This window comes from Schistocerca nitens, chromosome 3 (assembly GCF_023898315.1).
Source record: "Schistocerca nitens isolate TAMUIC-IGC-003100 chromosome 3, iqSchNite1.1, whole genome shotgun sequence".
NCBI lineage: Eukaryota > Metazoa > Arthropoda > Insecta > Orthoptera > Acrididae > Schistocerca > Schistocerca nitens.
Window position 1 is genome coordinate 580,713,945 of NC_064616.1, and position 21,959 is coordinate 580,735,903.

Genomic DNA, 21,959 nt, shown 5'->3' on the forward strand with positions numbered 1-21,959 from the left:
CGCGTGCCAGCAGTGAAAGGTGGACCTTGAGCTGATCTTGCTGGCCTTACTGTGTGTGTGTGTGTGTGTGTGTGTGTGTGTGTGTGTGTGTGTGTGTGTGTACGCCCGCGTGCAAAAGCTTGCCGCCGGTTCGCTACATCCCTGGTTTCTCGTAGGCGGCTGCTAAAAATAGCTACTGTACTCCGACAGCACTGTAAGCGTAACACCTTCCAGACGTTACTTATATAGAATATCGACAGACCGCGTTGCTTATCACCCACACAGACTTCCATATTTTAGCGACAAGGTAACTGAATATTCTGGTGTGGTACTGTGTGCAGTTGTTGAAAGTAAATGAACGAAATAAATTTCCGGCGTTCGCGAGATTAGGACATTACTACCTCGAAAAAATTTCTGAGTTAACGTCGCTATTATCTTCGGGGGTGAATATGACCCAGATAGGAGCTATTTCTTCCGTTAAGTTTTTATATTTACACCCCAACGTTCGAAATTTAATGACTGTTTTTCTATACATTTTACATGTATTGAGGCTCAGATGAAGAAAAAAAAAAAAGTTTCTCCCTTCATTATAACTTAATTTGTTACAGTTCTGTCGCTTGGATCTGTATGACAGTTGTTTCAAAATTCACAGCATGTACAAATATCAGCAGTAAAACTTTATTTCTGTGTGTCTGAGATACATCCATTATGGTTTCTCTATACTAATGCAGGCCTTTGTTGAAATGTGTGAAGTTACGTAACACTGCATGTCGTTTCTTACTCTCAAATTACCAAGACGTTATCGCTACCAGTAATGTTTCATCGTCTATTTGGTGCGGACGCAGTTCATGTATCTAAATTAGTATCTTCTGTGTTGTTATCATAACGAAAATTTTGCTTTCTGACGAGCAGTTGGACGCAGTAAATGCATCTGACAGTGATGAGAATATTTCTAAAGAAGAAAATCAAACCAATGACGATAGAATTTATCCTATATCTGGAACAGAACACACCTCAGGTACTGATGCTTCACGTGGAAACGTGCAACCGGTGTGAAAGGTTCAGTCAAGAGACAAAAGTATCTTTTAGAACTTAGAACATTTTCCGCAAACTAGAAGAGCATTCAGTGCAAACGTTATAAAATTGATCCCTAGTCGAACTAGGTATGCAATATCCGGAGTAAGTGATATAAAATTCTCCTTTCAAGCTCTTATCGACGATAATACTGAGAGAGGATTGTGGTGGAAATGACTGATATTGACAATCAAAAGGTTTATGGGGACAGAGAAGAATTAGGTCAAATTACACGCGGAGACTATATTGATTTTTCATTAATTACTTATGTGTACAAAAATGGTTCAAATGGCTCTGAGCACTATGGGACTCAACTGCTGTGGTCATAAGTCCCCTAGAACTTAGAACTACTTAAACCTAACTAACCTAAGGACAGCACACAACACCCAGCCATCACGAGGCAGAGAAAATCCCTGACCCCGCCGGGAATCGAACCCGGGAACCCGGGCGTGGGAAGCGAGAACGCTACCGCACGACCACGAGATGCGGGCTTATGTGTACAAATAGTATGGTGAACAACAAAGAGTCTATAGGATCCAGAAACAGGTCAGTCATTTTTCCTACCGTAATGTCACAGAATCAATTTTGATGCATCTCACGTGCGTTAGGGCACCATTAAAATTCTGCTCGAAGAGTGCATATAGGAAACGACAGGTTAGCACATACAAGAGTACCTACAAGAGTACCTACAAGAGTACCTACAAGAGTACCTACAAGAGTACCTACAAGAGTACCTACAAGAGTACCTACAAGAGTACCTACAAGAGTACCTACAAGAGTACCTACAAGAGTACCTACAAGAGTACCTACAAGAGTACCGTGGGAAAAGTTGGTGGAAATACTTTTGAAACTATATAATCTTGGCATAAATTTAACCGCAAATGAGCAAATAGAACATATTTTAAATCATAATAACTTTTAGTAATTTACGATAATCCTTTAAATACCAGTCAGGTCATTATGATTCGAAAGAACATATGCGTGTAGCTGTTTTAATGAAAGGAGCTTGGTTAATACTCATTGTTCTTTCCTACCATTCACGCAATAAGGGCAGAATAACACCGAGCGTTTAGCTTTCACTGTGACGAGGCGTTGCAAGAGGTACTTAAATAACTCAGATTCCATGACGTGACAAGTCGTCATACGGGTCGCTGCCACCGTGAGTTGGGTGTAGGTTGGGGGTGGGGGTGGGGCCGTCTGGAAGGTGGAGGCGGTGGTTGTGATGGGGTGGAATAGTGCAATATAGTGCGTCTTTCCATTACGAAGTGTAGACGCTCGTCTAATATTCGTCGGGCGATTTTATTTCACAAGCTGCCGGAGCACGCGGGATATGAAGGGAAGAAGTACCTATTGCGATTCTTTGACTTTATTAATATTGACGTGTAATTCATCCACGCAGATTTTACAGCTATTCAAAAGCTAGAATAAACAGTGTTGGAGAATACGCCTGAATATTCTTTTGTAAAAACATGCTTCACCGCCAGAATGACTTAAAACAAGCACTATAACATTGTTGATATTTTATTGATAGGTATTGTTAGTGTTTGACGTGCCATCGGTAGTGAGTGCTCAATTTCTACTTACCTATTTCCGTTTTAAGTCCCCACAGATACTCCTAGTTTAGATTTCTGCTAAAGCTTGTTTCAAGCAAAAACCGCATGAAAGATGGCGCACAAGAAATTTTGCTCGTATCAAATATTCTGCACAAAGACGTCGTTAGTGAGAATGCCTTCGGTGTAACCTAGATAGATTAAATGAATAAACATACATTGTCACAAACGCCTCACATCTTTCTAAAAGCGCTTTAACCCTTCGAGTACCAGTGATTCCTGCCTGAAACCACCATTTTGTTACTTTTTTTTTAAGTGTTAGGGCCTTTCGCATGAAACTACCGATGCTCTTGCAAGATAGGGACGTTTATTGCTACACTGAGGTAAGTCTATGAGTGTAGGGCATTATAGCAGTCACGTACAGCGTTTAGAGAAGCAGTCTGCGCGAAATAGTGCTACGCGACTGTAAGAGATTATGGCATGCGTATTTTTTTAATATTGTGATCATGTTGAGAACAGAACTGATCCTTAAAGTAAGTAATCTAAAGTTATTGTAACGTAAATTTGAGTTTGTACTACTGCTGTTATGAGTAGTTTCGAAATGAAACGACTAGAACAATATGTAATTTGGAGATGAATTTCTTAAATTTTAGGCCCATTTTTGATTGTTATCTACAACTATAATATTTTGTTTTATGAGCTGTGGAAGTTTCGAAATGTGGGATTGTGTGCAGCAACATTGCTAAACTGCTTTCAAATACAACTCATGAAATGATGGGTGGTTGAAAACTGTATGTCCCAGTGGTTCCAAAGTGAGACAACAACTTTAATTGATTGTTTACTTTTTGCCAATGTCTTCTTGTATTTGTTTCTTACTATGATGATAAAGATCAATTTTGCAAAAAATTTTAAAATTAATTTTTATTTATCGCTGGGACTAAAAGGGTTGAGAGTAACGCGAGTACGCTATGGAAGCACAAATCACGTGACGTCACTATGATGAGGCACGAGGCCCACGAGAAAGACAGGCCGCGGCGCCTACGTTACGAAGGTAGGTCTGAACTTCCTCGCTCGCTCAGCTCAGCAGACAAAATGCATTTCTAAACCTGTTAACTTGCAGGTGGGCGTGTACGTACTAACGAGAATTGCATCTTCTGCTGGAATCTGCTGTTATGAAGTCTTACTAATTAACAGTACTACAACAAAATTTAATATAAAATCAGTACTCGATATAAGTGGTGTAACGGCTTGTTTATAGCATTTAGTTGGTTGGTTGGTTGTTTTGGGAAAGGAGACCAGACAGCGAGGTCATCGGTTTGTTCGGATTAGGGAAGGAAGTCGGCCGTGCCCTTTGAAAGGAACCATCCCGGCATTTGCCTGGAGCGATTTAGGGAAATCACGGAAAACCTAAATCAGGATGGCCGGACGCGGGATAGCATTTAGTCTCCTTTGGTTAAAAGTCCTCATTTCATACAAGAAGTGGTGCCTTATCCAACTGATAATCATTTTGGCATGATTTTAATTTTATTGTACCCCAGTACACCTGTAACAAATTGTTAGTAGGCCTATGGACTTCTGATCATTGTAGGACTAATAACAGTAAGACTCCATAATATCGGATTCCAGTAGAAAATGCAATTCTCGTTTATACTTACACATCTAGTTACGAGTTAACAGGTGTAGAAACGTAGCGAGCGCAGGCCTACCTTCGTGACGTACGCGTCGCGGTCTGTCTTTCTCGTAGGCCTCGAGCTGGCTCTGAGCACTATGCGACTTAACTTCTGAGGTCATCAGTCGCCTAGAACATAGAACTAATTAAACCTAACGAACCTAAGGAAATCACACAGATCCTTGCCCGAGGCAGGATTCGAACCTGCGACCGTAGCAGTCGCTCGGCTCCAGACTGTAGCGCCTAGAACCGCACGGCCACTCCGGCCGGCTCGTAGGCCTCGGATGAGGCAGGAGTTTGCTGCCTTCCTCAGCTGCAGCCTGCCGTATTTCCTTATCGCAATGTACACGTGACTTTTCACTTGGTCGGACGGGAACGTTATGACTAATGTCCGTGAGTGTTCGTGCTGTTAAATAAAAAATACAATGCGTTTTTATGGGTTATAATCAAATACCGAGGCTGGGTTATCCAACCCCCCCCCCCCCCCCCCCCCGTCCTCCCTCTCAAAACTTTTTTTTGTATCCAGGTTCATACGTTAGTGCGAGCGCGAACGACTAAGTTAGCTAGCTGACATCTTGGCGGTGGAAGTCATTTTAATCACTTGCATTTAGTTGGTGAGGGGAGAGAAGGCGGTTTTACGTGTTGATCAGACTATGTATGATTTTTTTTAGATTCTCCCGAACCTCCCCACATTATGTAATGAAGTGTGGATACGTCACACTGTGGAGGGTCGTCCATCTGCCCTTAAAGGCCGTCTTACCAGTCAAATAAGATTATGTACAGATGGGACTTAGGCTCGCACAGAATACTTTGCAGCGAACTATAGAGTGCTGGTCGTGCGGCCAGCTTAATTTCTCTTCGTAACTGATCTAGCTGTGTGAAATGATACCAACCAATAACGTTCGCTCCACTGTACGCAATACTGACCTGGAAATAATAGAGCTGTTGCACATGAAAAATGGCGTCGTTGGTTGGGTAGAAATGGCCAACGGCACAACAGCTATGTTTCACACCACGACTACAAAATCACACACCTGGCGGTGGGGAGCGCATCATCAGCATCTCAATTCCCAATTACTACCCATTCCAATAACTCTTTTTCTCCCTTTTGCACCACCCTGTAGACATGTTTACATTCAATACCGTACAAGACGACTTCTGGGCCTACAAGTACATAAGCAGCGAGCAGCACAGCGTTTGCAGTCTTACCTGTATGGTTCGTTGCTGCCTGGAAATGATGGTGTCCCTCTGGGCTAGGAGATTGCCCAGGTCCTTCTGCTTGCGACAGAGTCGCGACTCGAATAGTATCAGCTGCGCAGACAGCGTCTTCAGCTGCTCAGCGCGTTCTCGCGCCATCCGCACGAACAGCTCCTCCTGAAAACGGCAGGACACTAATTAAATACTTCTGAGCACCAACAGTATCAGAGTGCTTCTGTATACCGGTGTCATTCGGCACGGTTCACATTCGGTTTTTGTAAACTGAAATCGTACTCTCATTCACAGAGAGTCAATGTGCAGACGTCTGATTTTAGACTTGCTTATACACGGTCCAGTAACATTAACGTGACCACCACCTACGTTCGACGTAAAAGTGCAGTGACACTCTCAAACGGCAGGTGGTAGCACTAGCAGTGGAGAGTATATAAAGTGTGTCGGGGGAGGGGGTGGGGGACGTCGGAAACAGGGCAGTCGTCGTTGTAGTGCGGAAACAGAGCGGTTTATCTGACGCCCAAAATGGCATGATAATTGGCTTCTGGACCGAAGGCGGAAGTATTTCGGAAACGGTTACGTTTGTAAGCTGTTCGCGTGCTGCAGTGTTGAAGTACCGAGTGATCAAAAAGTCATTATAAATTTGAAAACTGAATGAATCACAGAATAATGTAGATAGAGAGGTACAAATTGACACACATGCTTGGAATGACATGGGTTTTATTAGAACCAACAAAATACAAAAGTTCACAAATGTCCGACAGATGGCTCTTCATCTGATCAGAATAGCAATAATTAGCATAACAAAGTAAGACAAAGCAAAGATGATGTTCTTTACAGGAAATGTTCAATATGTCCACCATCATTCCTCAACAATAGCTGTAGTCGAGGAATAATGTTGTGAACAGCACTGTAAAGCACGTCCGGAGTTACGGTGAGGCATTGGCGTCGGATGTTGTCTTTCAGCATCCCTAGAGATGTCGGTCGATCACGATACACTTGCGACTTCAGGTAACCCCAAAGCCAATAATCGCACGGACTGAGGTTTGGGGACCTGGAAGGCCAAGCATGACGAAAGTGGCGGCTGAGCACACGATCATCACCAAACGACGCGCGCAAGAGATTTTTTACGCGTCTAGCAATACTTTGTTTTTTTTTTCAGTTCTAATAAAACCCCATGTCATTCCAAGCATGTGTGTCAATTTTTACCTCTCTATCTACATTATTCCGTGGTTTATTAAGTTTTCAAATTTATACTGACTTTTTGATCACCCGGTATATCGTGCAAGACAAAATGGCGCTTTCCAAAACCAGCACCGAGGACACTAGTGCACCACGGGCCATAGATGACAAGGGTGAAAGAAGCGACGGCTGCGGAGATGTGTACGGGCGAATAGACGTGCAAATGTTGAGCAGCTGACCGCCCAGATGAACCAAGGGCTTACCAACAGAATCTCCTCAACGACCGTTCAGTGAACGTTGCTGCATATCGGCCCCCACAGCAGGCGCCTGGTTCATGCACCCATGATAACTGCTGTTCATCGGCGACGAAGGTTGGAATTTACACGCCGAAGTCTTGTCTTCTTCTTGTAGTTAAGGGGTCGGGGTTGTTTGGGGGAAGAGACCAAACTGCGAGGTCATCGGTCTCATCGGATTAGGGAAGGACGGGGAAGGAAGCCGGCCGTGCCCTTTCAAGGGAACCATCCCGGCATTTGCCTGGAGCAATTTAGGGAAATCACGGAAAACCTAAATCCGGATGGCCGGACGAGGGATTGAACCGTCGTCCTCCCGAATGCGAGTCCAGTGTGCTAACCACTGCGCCACATCGCTCAGTAATTTACACGCCAGTATCGCAACTGGACGTCCAGTGAGTGGCGACAAGTTGCCTTTACAGATGAATCAAGTTTTATGCTCCATAAGACAGATGACTGTTGCAAACATCCAGGTCGGAGGAGTGAGCGTTAGAAACTGAAGAATGTTTTCATGGCATTCTCTGGAAAAACTCGTCAGTCTGTAAGGCCAAATGGATCAACGCAAGTATGCATCTATCCTTTGGGACCATGTCTACCCCTGCATGCATTTTGTTGCTCCTGTGAACGACGGCATCTACCAGCAGGACAATGCAACTTTGTCACACAGCTCTCAGTGTACATGCGTTGTTCGAACTGCACCAGATTGAGTCTACCGTACTGCCCTGACCACCAAACTCCCTGGAGTTAAACTAAATCGAGAATCTGTGGGACCGCCTCGATCGGGTTGTTCGCGCCATCGATCCTCAACCGAGAAAGCTGGTGCAGCTGGCCACGGCAATGGAGTCGGCATGGCTCCACATCCCTGTCGGTATCTTCCAGAATCTCCAGAATCTCCGTCTAGCACCGGTCCGCACTGCGACCTTGGTCACATTAATGTGACTGGACGGTGTATTTTAGTGTTTTAATACGCTGCCACTGTTAGCATGAGAGTGTGAAATCTGAGGTTAGTAGCAATTAACCGTAACCGCCTTAACCTTAGCTCTGCATGTCTGCCAAGAAAGCTTTTAGTTCTAGCCTTTAGTTTGGAGTACACTAAAATCTCTGTCAGGAAATAAAATAATTGCTTCCAACATATCTTAAACAACGAAAATAAAAAATAAACCTAAAAGATCGAAATATGATAACTCAAATGAATGCTCAAAGAGGCCCAGAATGAGATTTTCACTCTGCAGCGGAGTGTGCGCTGATATGAAACTTCCTGGCAGATTAAAACTGTGTGCCAGACCGAGACTCGAACTCGGGACCTTTGCCTTTCGCGGGCAAGTGCTCTACCACCGGGTTCGCAGGAGAGCTTCTGTTAAGTTTGGAAGGTAGGAGACGAAGTATTGGCAGAAGTAAAGCTGTGAGGACGGGACGTGAGTCGTGCTTGGGTGGCTCAGATGGCAGAGCACTTGCCCGCGAAAGGCAAAGGTCCCGAGTTCGAGTCTCGGTCCGGCACACAGTTTTAATCTGCCAGGAAGTTTCAGTGCTCAAAGAATTTCGAAATGCTTTTCGTTTCGGTTGGTTAGGGTTCAAATGGTAACGGTGACCACTACTGATGACTAGAAACAATTCTTTTATATGAAAGTAGGAAAACCGTAGTATACAAAGAAAGCTATGCAGAATGTTCACATCTACCATTAATACTATGAAACGTGTACCTAACCATGCGTACATTCTCATATTCAGTAACAAAACCACACACCGATTAGTCTGTACAGGAACTGAACAGGATGTTATCATAGATTATTCAGATACAGCGTAAAAACAGATACAAAGAAAGATGGGAAGAAACAGCATCTTCGAATATGAAGTTGTGTATACCTGAAGGAAAGGGGTAATTATTTATAAAAGGTACGTAGGCAAATACCAAATGATGGTGCAGTCATAAAGAGAGCGATAGAAAAGAAAATTGCAAATAAGCTGCAGCGTCTGGTAAGCAGAAGATAAAAGTTTCAAGCAAATGATAACAGTGATATGACACACTACACTGAACTATACGAACTGATTCATATATTTCCACCACAGATTGTAACAAGCTATAACCAAAATTTAATAAGATAAGTTTACCTTTAGTAGATATTTTTCACGGATGCCAATGTAGCTAAAAACGGAGAGAAAATTTCCCAAGCGTTCAAAGATTTATTGAAATATTTTTTATAGTTCAAGACATTACTGAGACAGACAGATAGCCAGTAACAGACTTAGTGACGTTACTGACGTATTACCAGGGGAGGTATTTGAAAAATCTGAGATATGACGAAAGAGAAAACGCAAGGAGAAATGGGTGTTTCGGTAGAAATAGTTAAATTTGGAGACAGAGCAACACGGAAGTCACTTGCAAATTTCCAGAATTAATTTTCACTCTGCAGCAGAGTGCGCGCTGATTTGAAACTTCCTGATAGATTTAAAATTAGTGCCGAAGAGAGTCTTGCACCTGGGACCTTTGTCTTTCGCGGGTAAGTGTAATGGCATCAAGCACGACTCGCGACCTCATCCCAAAGCTTTACTTCCGCAAGTATCTTCTCAAATGGAGCACTGGCTGTAGCTCGGATGAGAGGAGGGGTCGTGAGTCGTGCTCAGGTAGCTCAGTTGGTTGCCAGCACGGTAGCTCAGCGTGTTTGGTCAGAGAGCTGCGTGCTCTCTGTAATAAAAAAAACTGAGTCAAGGAATCAACGATCAACTTCAATGGATGTCTTGTGACGCCCGCCCAGACTAAATGCAACGATCTATATCGCACAAAATGAAAAAAAAAAAAATTGGTAGAGCACTTGCCCTCGAAAGGCAAAGGTCTCGGGTTCGAGTTTCAGCTTGGCGTATAGTTTTAATCTGCCAGAAGTTCACTTGCAAAACTTTTTACGGAATGCTTGCGGAGTAAGACAGTTGCCCAAGTCCAGATCAATGCTTTGATTATTCTCCTTGATAAGAATGAGGACAGAGAAAAATAAAGAAAACTGTTGACCAGTCAGCTTCCTTTCCGATACGTACAACATATTCGCTAAAGCTGTCACTAATCGCATTCAGAAAAAGATTAGATTTTTAATAGGATAAAGATACAAGCTAGCAGCATAAGTGGATACAGCATAATTAGTGAACGAAATTTCTCTGCCTTACACAAAAAGTGAACTACTAAGAATGGGGGGGAGGGGAGTATATTAAACTTCACTTGTTGAAAGGTTATGTGGTGTTATTTCGATGGTTACAAAATCGAGTCACATTCACGAAGAACCTGGCAGCATGAGCCCAAGTATCAGTATGACGTGCACTCATTCTGGTCTGGATGCATGCAATGATACGTTTCGGAAGGACGTAAAAACCACTGTATCCTGTACTGAGGCACGTTGTCCCGCAACTGTTGTGACTGGTCCTCGATATCTCGGATACTGGCACTGGGACGGATTTTACGTCTTTGCTGATCCCACGTGTTTTCTGTTGGGAACAGATCGGGGGAGCCTCCAGGCCACGAGGATCTCTCATCAAACACATTTCACAGAGCACGTACCATGTGTGGGTGAGCACTATCCTGTTTAAGAATAGCGCCAGGAAGCTGTCACATTAAAACTAACATACGACAGCGCAGGGTGTCTGTGACGTAACGTTGAGCCGTCAGATTTCTCTCACTCACCACCGGCCGTGAGATGAAGTCATCCCCAACGGCTCTCCACTCCAAGACGCCAGGAGTAACACCGCAGTGCCTCTCCAAAGAATTTGAAGAATGAGCTATCTCTCTCTCTCTCTCTCTCTCTCTCTCTCTCTCTCTCTCTCTCTCCAGGTCGCTGCCATACTCGTTGACGATGGTCATTTGGGGTACTGCAGAAATGGGATCAATCGTTGAACAGAACACGGTGCCATTCATCAGCAGTACATGCTTTCCAGTCATGTCACAACTGCAAATTCAGCCGTTTGTTTTATGATATTAACAGCAGCCTACGCGTGAGACGCTAAATCTCTATTCCTCTAGCTACTTATCTCCGACCAATTGTGTGGAGCGACAGAATGTGGCGAGAGTCCATTACTTGACCTCGGATGACTGGCGCAGATACTAAGAGGTTACGAGCTGCTTGGTAAACAATACGGCGATCCTCCATTGCGGATGTCAGACGTGGTCGATCTGAACCGTGACGACGAGTATTTCTGACTTCACTTTCCCATGCTGTCCAACGTCGGGCCACGGCCTAATATTCCACGATTTGAACAGCTGGCCAAATGGAGACACACAATGAGGCCTCTTTCAAGCTGCCGCTCGCTGATAACACTGCCTCGCACGAGTATGTGACATATCCGTGTCCTTCAGTGATCATTCAACATATGACGCTGTTCACGCCCTTTATATTCCCTACCAAGTCTGATAACGGCATTAAACACGAACAACACTGACATAATCTGGTTGAAGTTCTACTTGCGATAGAGAACGGCATCTCTAATGACATGTACCCATCATACTCGCGTATGATGGGTACGTGTCATGGACATCAGACCAGGTTTTCTGGGTGCTTAACTTATTTAAGCAGCCAGTGTATATAATAGGGCAATCACCATGAGTTAACATTGTCTGAGACTCTAAGATTCAGAGACTGCTCTTAATTCAGTTTCAATCAAATCTATGCTATCAGCTCTTGAGAGACAAGCACTGATTGAGGCTACCTGAAGACACTGGACTCGTGTTTGGGGAGACGACGGTTCAAATCCATATCTGGTCATCCAGATTTAGATTTTCTGTGATTTCGATGAATCGACTAAAGCAAATGTCAGTGTGGTTTCTTGCAAAGGTCACGGCTGATTCTCTCGCCCCCGCTCCAATTAAAATTGGTGTTTTGACTCCAACGACTGTCATCGACAGGACTGTAAACCCTAATTTCCCTTCCTCTGTTCAAGTTACCTTCATTGAATCAATGATCTGTTTCCAAAGTGCTGTAAGTATAGGTGTCGTTGAATTGGATTCAACGGCTTTTTCAAAATCTTTGGTTCTCATAGTGGTAATTCATGCGCATTCCTTAGTGTGCTGACGAATATACAGGATGACAGTTCCCTCTACTGTTCGGTTTTATCCAACCTGCAAAGCCTTCAAATACCATGTGCAAGATTTTCGCCGGCCACTGTGGCCGAGTGGTTCAAGGCGCTTCAGTCCGGAACCGCGCTGCTGCTACGGTCACAGGTTCGAATCCTGCCTCGGGCATGGATGTGTGTGAGGTACTTAGGTTAGTTAGGTTTAAGTAGTTCTAAGTCTAGGGGACTGATGACCTCAGATGTTAAGTTCCATAGTGCTTAGAGCCATTTGAACTATTTGCACGATTTTCATATCCTCTCGCTTGCTACACCCAAACTGTTAGTCCTACAGAAAAAAAATGAACAGGAACTTTTTTTAAGAGACTTAATTTAGCTAAATTGTGAACTGTGATACGTTTTCGCTAGAGACTGTAGTTTCCGAATTATTCAAGAAAAACAGAGGTGCATTATGGTAATTATTAGGGAGGAAAGTAAAATAAATATATAGATCAGGCGAAAATACGTAATGAAAGACGTAACTGTGATTTTAATGAAACTAAAATGGAGGGGTCGTGGCTAGCAGCAAGGCGAATAAACGGCCGAAAAAATATTGAAGTGCTTTCCTGGGCTCCAAGAAATATGAGAAGACGGAGACGCCGACCTAACGGAAGATGGGTGGGTGGATGGATGGCATTATAAAATATGCACGGCCAACACGGAAGCGCGTAGCTGAAAAGCGCAGTGCAAAAGTCTGGAGGAGGCTTCTAACAGCAGTGAATGTAAAACGGCTGCTACCGATGATAAAATACTACCGAAACACCGCTGGTTATGAAAATGGAAAGAGTCATTCTTGTATTAATGAGGAGTTATAAAACTCTTACCACAATCACCACGCATCATTTCCTTTCCCAGTCCAAGCTTTTGGTCGATCTTTAATGGTCTCGTCGTCGTTGAGACGTTAAACCCTGAATTCCTTCCTTTATCATGAATGCATTCTTTCTGTTTGACAAACTTCATTTTTTCATTTTGATTCCTTTTTTTCCGTGGACAAACTTTTTTCAAATTGAATAAAGGCCGTTTATTTTATTTGTTCTTCCTTAGAATGTCACTGACAATACTGGTATCAAACCCAATTTTTCTACGCAACAGTCAGTATCAACTTTTTCGCTGTTATTCTACTAGAATTCTATTTCTACCTTCGTTAAAGTACCATATAGCGGTGGTCTTAGATTAAAAATCGGGCCGCTAGATTGAGGCATATCAGTGTGTCATTCAAAGGCACGCTAAGCAAGAGAATACTCCGAATATACAACAGGACAAGGAAAACTATGTAACTCACCGGTGATGAGACAGTCTTGGGAAGTTACACTGCCTGACCAAAAGGTGAAGCACCCACAAGATATGGTCAGATGTCAATGCCACTTCATGCACATGCAGAACATTGGCGGGCACTTCACTGATTAGAGGTACAATTCTCTGTGATAGGGAGAACGGCCACCACAGTGCATTAGTGTTGTTCGTGTTTAATGTTCTTGCAAGGCATGGTAGGGTGTATACGGGGCGTGAACGGCATCAGATATCGTGCACTCGTGCGAGACAGCGTTATCGTCACATGACAGAGCCGGAAAGGTGACTCACTCTGAGTCTCCATTTGGCCGATTGGTCGAATCGTGAAATATCCAGATTTAAGCGGCATTCGGATGTGACAGTGGCCTTTTGTTGGACCGCATAAGCAAGTGAGTGCACGCAAACTCGTCGTCAAGGTTGCAGTCGACCACGTCTGATCTCCACAAGGGAGGACCACAGTCTTGTGCACTAAGCACGTCGTAATCCCCTTCACATCTGGGCCAGTCGTCCGAGAACAAGTAATCATCCCGCACTATTGGTCGGAGATAAGCAGCTTCAGGAGTAAGGAATTACCGTCTCATGCGCAGGCTACTGTAGCCCCACAATACATACAGTTTAGTTTGGCGGGCACTTACTGCTGATGAAAGCGTCGCGTTATGTTAGCGAAGAATCGCGGTTCTGCGTTATCCAAAAAAATGTTCAAATGTGTGTGAATTCCCAAGGGACGAAACCGCTGAGGTCATCGGTCCCTAGACTGACACGCTACTTAAATTAACTTATGCTAAGAACAAACCTCGCGGACACTGCACGCGGCGTGCAGTATCCCAGATGGCCATCGACTTGAAGAGAGGTCCCGCTCATCAAACGTTTTGGAGAGGCATAGACATGTTACTCCTGGCACTGGAGTGGGGAGCCGTCGAGGATGACTTCATCTCACGGCTGGTGGTGACAGGGAACTCCGACAGCTCAACGGCACGTCAAAGGAATCCTGCCCTGTCATGTGTTACTTCTCATGCTACAGCATCGTGGAGTCGTTTTTCAACACGGCAATGCTCGTCCACAAACGGCACGTGCTCTATGAACTGCCTGCAAGATGCTGAGGTACTGTTGTGGCCAGCAAGAGCGCCAGATAAGTCCCCGTCAGAAAATGTGTGAGACTAGCTCAGACGTAAAATCTATTCCAGTGACAGTATCCAGCATATCAAGGAACAGCTACCCCAGTTGTGGGCCAACTTTCTCTGGGAGAAGTGCAACGGCTACATGCCACCCTTCCCAACAGGTAAAGTGCGTGCATTCATGCCAGAGGGTGTGTGACGTCATACTGGTAAGTGGGCTCATATTGACAAGTTTTTTGTACATTTGATTATTTTGTAAACACTGAAATAAGATCACATGCCGTCTGGAAACGAGGTTTTATTTCGTTTCCTCTTCCCCTGCTGGGTGCTTCACTTTTTTGTCAGGCAGTGTATATTCGCATCGTTACCAGACAACTGCTTCTAACCACTTGCCAGTCCACACACGAGATATACAAACTGATTTTATCCAACATGTACAAACTCTAGGGATTTATCGATGAGAAGATACCGAACAAAAAAAAAAAAAAAAAAAGAGTCTAATGAACTTATGTCCAGAGATGTATGGCTGCCATACTAGAGACCATTTATTCAATCATAATTTGCTACAGGGACTGCAGTCTAATACGCGCTGTACCATGCAGCCACAGTTACAGTACGCATGGTTTCCTCCTGGAGGGTGGTACTGTTCCTTATACGTCATGCCCTAGCGACCTCTCCTGCCACAGTAATTGGTCACGTTGCGCCCGGTTCACTTCTCTTGCTGACTAACCTTGTAGTCGATGTGATACAGCGTTGTACGCAATGGTTCCGTATTCGAATCCAGAGCTTGCCCGACATGTTTACTTACGGAAAAGTAAATGGCAACGGGAAGCAAGGTTATATCAGGAGACGTATCCCCGCCGACAACAATCACAGCGGTCAATGTCTGCAAAAGTGTTCCCCCGTTTTTCGGGGACAGGGAGGTTTCAGGAAGCAGAAAATCATGAAGGACGTACCCGATATGTCTGGACACCAGACTTGGAGGAAAATGTGACTAACACTGTGGAAGGCGACCGCTGTGTCAGTACCAGTCAGTTGGCCCGCCAGTGCAGGATAAGCGAGGCGACGATGTGGAACATTCTTCATGACAATTGTTACTAGCCTTATCACTTACAGCAGCGACAGACTTTCCACATCGGGCGCAGTTTTGTCACTGGTTTCTTCACCAGGCAACCACGATTGCGGGATGTGTGTCATCCACCCTATTTACAGATGAGGCCACCTTTACGTGAAGTGGTATTTTCAACTTTCGTAACAGTCATCTGTGGTTGTGGGATAGTATGCAGAACCCTTATGGTACGATGACAGCGAATCATCAGCATCGGTGCAACCGAAATACGCGGGCCGGTATAACTAGCGACCATATTTTGTAACCAGTCTTCCACCCACGTCGCCTAACAGGCTGGAACTATCGGTGTCTTTTGCGGGTGACTTTGCGCTACCCCATAAGGCGATTCCACTGCTTTAACCACTGTGCCATTAGGGTATGTCGTGAGGAACGTTCATCGTCTTTGTTTTTCTAGCTATATCCCGTGTCTTCACAGCGTCGGCACGTTAATCTGGATTTGGTAATGTTGGTGGTAGAAGGCGGCTGGATGGCCAGCCACGCCACCCCTTCCCCCCCCCCCCCCCTTCCACCACGTAGCACAATTTGGATACTAGTGGTAGCTCATGTGAGAGTATGTGAACGTTCTGTAACTGTTGATGAATCTTTTAACTGAGGCAGGCCGCCGGCAGCTGTGGCCGAGCGGTTCTAGGCGCTTCAGTCTGGAACCGCGCGATCGCTACGGTCGCAGGTTCGAATCCTGCCTCGGGCATGGATGTGTGTGATTTCCTTAGGTTAGTTAGGTTTAAGTAGTTCTAAGTTCTAGGGGACTGATGACCTCAGATGTTAAGTCCCATAGTGTTCAGAGCCATTTGAACCATTTTGAGGCAGGCCTTTGGTACCAGCCCAGTATTCACCTGATGGGATGTAGGAAACCACGTCAACGCCGGCCGGCACACTAGCACTCGTCTTTAAACAGCCGAGCAAATTCCATCCGGGGGCCGGCGCGCCAGCCAGAATCCCGGAAGCGGAGAGCTAAAGTGCGTGGGGACAGGTGGCACAATGAACACTTCAGTATTGTTCTGCCTTTGGAATTAAAACTTACCCGAAAATTCAAATTAATTACACGCTAAGCGTGCTTAGCTTACAGTGAACGTTTGTTCTAACTAAAGAAAATGTAGATAAAAGACTGGCTTGTTAGAAACAACACGAATCAATAAGATAGTGTAATTTTTATCTCTCTGGCCCCGCATACTGTCTTTCAATAATACCATTTCAAGATTATCACGAAAGTACCTAAATGAGGTGAGAGTAGACGTAAATGATAATTTGACACAAAACAGATTTTTAATACACCACATTTTTAAATAGGACTATAAAGTATAAAATAATTTCTCCTACCTCATACAGATTCCTAACCCCATACAGATAGTCCTGAATATTTGTGACCGTGAACTTTAATAGTTATGAAAATACTTGTAAGATTTAAAATGGAAAACGATGGGTCCATGCAACAGATAATATTAAGGAGGTGAACTGTTCATGTATCAATTAGTAAGTAGCGTAACAGTACAGAGGTGAACTATTATTCATGGATATTAAAAATTCAGTCACAAATTTTCAAGACTATCTGTACAGGGTTGTGAATCTGCATATGGCTAGAAGAAATTATTTTATTCGTCTTAGTCCGATTTAAATACGTTATATATTAAAAATTCATTTTTATTTAAGTAGTTACTGTCTGCTTTTTACTCTTGCGTGTGTGAAATTTTTTAATCGATTTCCAACATTTTTATGAGATTACAACAGAGACATGAGGTAAATTTCACATTTATTTCAGTTTCTCTTCACCTGACGCAACCAATATGTTGCTTCGTCCTGTGTATAACTCGTGAAAAGACCATGAAGGTAAAAACTACAGAGATTCTAGCTCTAAGGTAAAAACTAAAGAGATTCTAGCTCTCATGGAGGCTTACCAGCAATCGTTCTTCCCGAGAAGCATTTGAAACTGGAACAGGAAAAGTGGGAAATATCTTGTGTATGGCTGAGACTACTTTGTGTACCACTGCCAGTAAATCGAGTTAATATTACACTGCCATCCAGTTCTGAGTTTTGTTTAAAATTTGAAGTCTCTAGCTCGTCGGGAAGTTAGTTCAAACTCAATTCCCAAACAGAAAAGCGACCTAATACGCCACACACACACACACACACACACACACACAAATCCGCACGCTTGTCGACAACTTCACATACTACATACAGGAAAGAATAGTGAAGCACATCATAATTGAAATGCTGTTGACAAATGGTCTATAAGCCCTCACTTAAACGATTTAACAGCACAATGTGTACTTTCGCTCCCACAAACGAATAAACAGTCGTAATGAAAACGTGGGAACAGAAAACGCCCAAAGAATAAAACAAAGAGCCAATATGTATCAGGAAAGAGTGTGTGTGTGTGTGTGTGTGTGTGTGTGTGTGTGTGTGAGAGAGAGAGAGAGAGAGAGAGAGAGAGAGAGAGAGAGAGAGAGAGAGAGCGCTACAGCTGTTTGGACAAAGTATTTACATGAAATAAGTGCCCTGCCATTATCCTAAGAAACAAAACATTACATAGTGTGACTTAAAATTGTTTACATTAACGTCACTGATACAGTCCACTATATTCGTTATTCAGAATTTTGATGCGGACAGACGACAGCCTCAGTGAAAGTTTTGAATGAAGTAATTCCGATTTAGGTTGTTAAAATATTATTTATTGCGAAAATCTGACATAATAACAGCAGCACACAGCTAATATAATAGTAAAACAACACCCACTAAAAACATTTAAGTCAAACTGTACACGACATTTTGACTTCAGTGTTCATAGTCGATGTTGTTTGTATCATATTAGCCACGAGCCGTTATTGTATCAGCTTTTTCATGTTTGCTCACATAGTGTATGGAACAGCAAGTGGGTTTGTACCACCACTGTTGGGAACTACGGTAATGAGCCTCTCACAGCTTTATGTTCTTGAGTGGGTCCCACTATCCCACAATGCTCGACAATGACCATGTGTCTAAATTGAAATCGGAATAAATAATATTTTAACAGTAAATGTATTCGCAATTGCGAATATGAACCATCCTCGGCTGTATATTAGGTTGACGAGAGTGAAAATTTGTGGCAGAACAGGACTCGAATCCGAATTTCCAGCTTTACGCGAGCAGTCACCTTAACCGTTCGGCTATCCGTGCACAAATCACGGCCAGACCCGAAAGTCTTCCGTATGTCGCCGTCCTTGTGTCACAACCTGCTCTCGTACATTACGTACGTTCCAATCCAGGAAAGACATATTTATTGAGTGTCTATGGCCTGCTACTGGCGGAAAAATACAAATTGCACCGTACTTCTTAATAACACAGACGCTGCTATTTCGTAAAAAAAAATCTTTGTCGTTGGATAAAATGCACCGTTGTTTTGTTAAAATTTCTTCTGTGCCAATGATAGACGTGATCTCTCGCATTCATTGAATTGTGTGGTGTTTAAACAATTCACAATATCGTCATAAATACAGAAGTCATCGCTAAATGAAACATGGTGTGGTTCTGTGGCAGTGTTGTATGTCATGACAGTTAAAGCAGTCCCTCATGTTCATTGGTAAAAGTGCGTAAGGAATGACTTAAGACTGCTATATGATCACAAAGAAATCTACAGTCTACAGTCGCCCAACAGCTGCCTCCATCTACGCATCTTGAAGCTGCTGCCAGCTTCAGCTTGCAAGTGAGTTTTATTTTGCCCGCTATAGCGCGGCGTGAGCCTTACCTGCTGCTTGACCCTGCGGCGCCAGGCGAGCAGCTGGTGCGCCTGCGCGCGATAGCGGTCGCGCAGCTCGCGGATCACCAGCCGCGCCTCTTCCACGCTCTCCACCGGCCGTTCCTCCATGGCCTGCAACATCAACACGAAAACCTCCGTCAACAACGACATCGCATTAGCAAACAATATATTTATTTATTCACTTAATTATTTGTGCATTTATACCGATGAGCCAAAACGTTGTGTCAACAGCCCTCTGCAAGACTGAATGCAGCACGGTGGCGTTTCGGACACGTGATGCGGTAAGGGAAGTATATAAACGGAGCAGAGACGAATGGGGAATCATTTCAGCGATGATACCAGCTGCAAATGGGGAAACCCACTGAAAAAATTCGACTTCGACAAAATGTATGTAGTCGGAAACGGTTAATCTGATCGACTGTTGGGATGCTACTGTCGTACGCATATGTTTAGAAAGAGATGAAATTACTAGTAGGCTACAAGGTGTTTGAAGTCGACGCCTCATCGCAGAACGTGGAGATCGGAGGCTTGCCCGCTCTGCAAAGCAGAACAGGCGGCGATATGTGGCAGATCTTACGACAGAATGCGGTGCTGTCACAGGCACAAGTGTTTCAGAGGTAACCGTTCAACGCACGTTGCTGAACATAGAGATATGCAGTAGGCGACTCCTAAGTGTTCTCATATTGACTGAACGACAACGTCAATTACGACTGCAGCGGGAATGAATTAATACAGAAGGTACAGTGAACGCATGGAAACATGTCGTCTGCTTGGGATGAAACACATTTCTTGTTACACTAAGTCGATGGTCATGGAAACGCAGTCATCCAAGGGAATGGCTGCTCGAAACGTGCAACGCGCCACGGACGCGGGCCGTTGAGAACAGTATTACGCTACAGAGGGCATCCACTTGTGCATCCGTGGAACCTCCGGTGATAATCGAAATCACTATGACAGCAGTGGACTACGTGAACATTGTTGCTGACTACTTGTATCCCTTCATGCTTGATGTCGTACCCTATGACGATGCCATCTTCTAGCAGGATAGCTGCCCATGTCACAAGGCCAGAATCGTACTGCGGTAGTCTGAGGACCATAGTAATGAACTTACGTTCATGTCTTGTCCACCAAATTCTCCTGATCCGAACCCAATGGTAAACACCTGAGACGTTATTGGGCACCAGATCCACATCCAAAAACCACCGTCCTGTAATGTACAGAAACTGCTTGACATGTGCGTAGTCATCTGGTGCCACATACATTCAGAAACGCACCAACGACTTGTCGAATCCATGTCAGGCAAAACAGCGGTGTATTCCTATTGTTGATCAACACGCTGCCAAGCAGCTGGTCATAATGTTTTGGCTCATCAGTGCATTTCACGTTGCAAGATTAAGGCTTTCAGGCACTCTCGTACGTCCAACCAGACACCATTTGCGAGTCAGCGTTAGAATATGCATCGTACATTAACACTACACAATGATAAGAAAAACAGTAATAAAAATCGTCATTCTCATCACCACCATTATAACTGTTATTGTGAAAACTGGTGGCAGATTTTATATAAATACCATTGAAAAAGGGAAAGGAAAATTCTCAGAAAACTCTTAGTACTAAAATGTAAAAATGGAATTCGAATGAAAAAGAAATCACAGGAGACCTATCACGTTTACAGTAAAAAATAACAGATAGCATCCGAAATCAGTGATTACATTTTTGCTGTCACTTACATAAAATGGACAATATTGGGGTCTGAACTTAGCCTTATCAACAAAAAATCATAACTAATTAATAGAAGTTGATGAAGACCTGCAAGAAATTGTTTCCCATTAAGAAATCATTGAAGATAGAATGCAATTTTGATTTCTGATTCATGAATACAAATTTTCTGAGAGACTTACCGGACCATATTCAGAATGGAGAGAATAATGTAAAAAGAAACATTTTGAATGCAGATGGCATCTGAGGAATGGACATTAAGCTCAAATTAGAAAACAAAAAAAATCTTAGATAGCCTAATTATTTTCCAACCCACATATTGGTCATTCACATCTACATGGATACTCTGCCAATAACACATAAGAGCCTTTTCGTGCGAGCTCTATTTCCCTTATTGTATTACGACGATCTTTCACCCTACGTAGATCGGCGTCAACAAAATACTATCCCATTCGGTGGAGAAAGTCAGTGATTGGAATTTCGTAAGAAAATTCCGCCGCAACGAAAAGTGAGAGCAGCTGCCTTTATTTCAATGATGTCCACCCTAAATCCTGTGTCATGTCAGTGACAGTCCCTCCCCTATTTCTCGTTAATACAAAACGTGCTGCTCTTCTTTGAACTTTCTCGACGTACTCCGTTAATCCTATCTGGTTAGGATTCCAGACCGCGCAGCAGTACCCCAAAAGTGGACGGACGGGCACAGGGCAGGTAGTCTCTCTAGCAGATCCGTTGCATCTTTTTGCCAATAAAACGCAATCTTTGGTTCGCCTTCCACCACAACATTTTCTGTGTGTTATTTCCAATTTAAGTTCTTCGTAATTATAGTTTCTAGGTATTCAGTTGAATTTACAGCCATCAATTTGACCGATTTATCGTGTAACCGAAGTTTAACGGATTCCTTTTAGCACTCATGTGGATGACCTCACACTTTTCATTCT

At 43.7% G+C, this 21,959-nt stretch overlaps 1 protein-coding gene across 1 annotated transcript in view; it reads right to left on the bottom strand.

The window, feature by feature from the left end:
• Positions 1-21,959, bottom strand: part of LOC126248492 (uncharacterized) — a 571,346-nt gene that overhangs the window by 40,512 nt on the left and 508,875 nt on the right. Inside the window, exons 4-5 of the mRNA XM_049949523.1 lie at positions 19,291-19,413; positions 5,482-5,646 (exon numbers count right to left, since the gene is read on the bottom strand). Coding sequence (XP_049805480.1) covers positions 5,482-5,646; positions 19,291-19,410 — 285 coding nt within the window. The 5' untranslated portion in view covers positions 19,411-19,413. The remainder of the gene's footprint in view (positions 1-5,481; positions 5,647-19,290; positions 19,414-21,959) is intronic.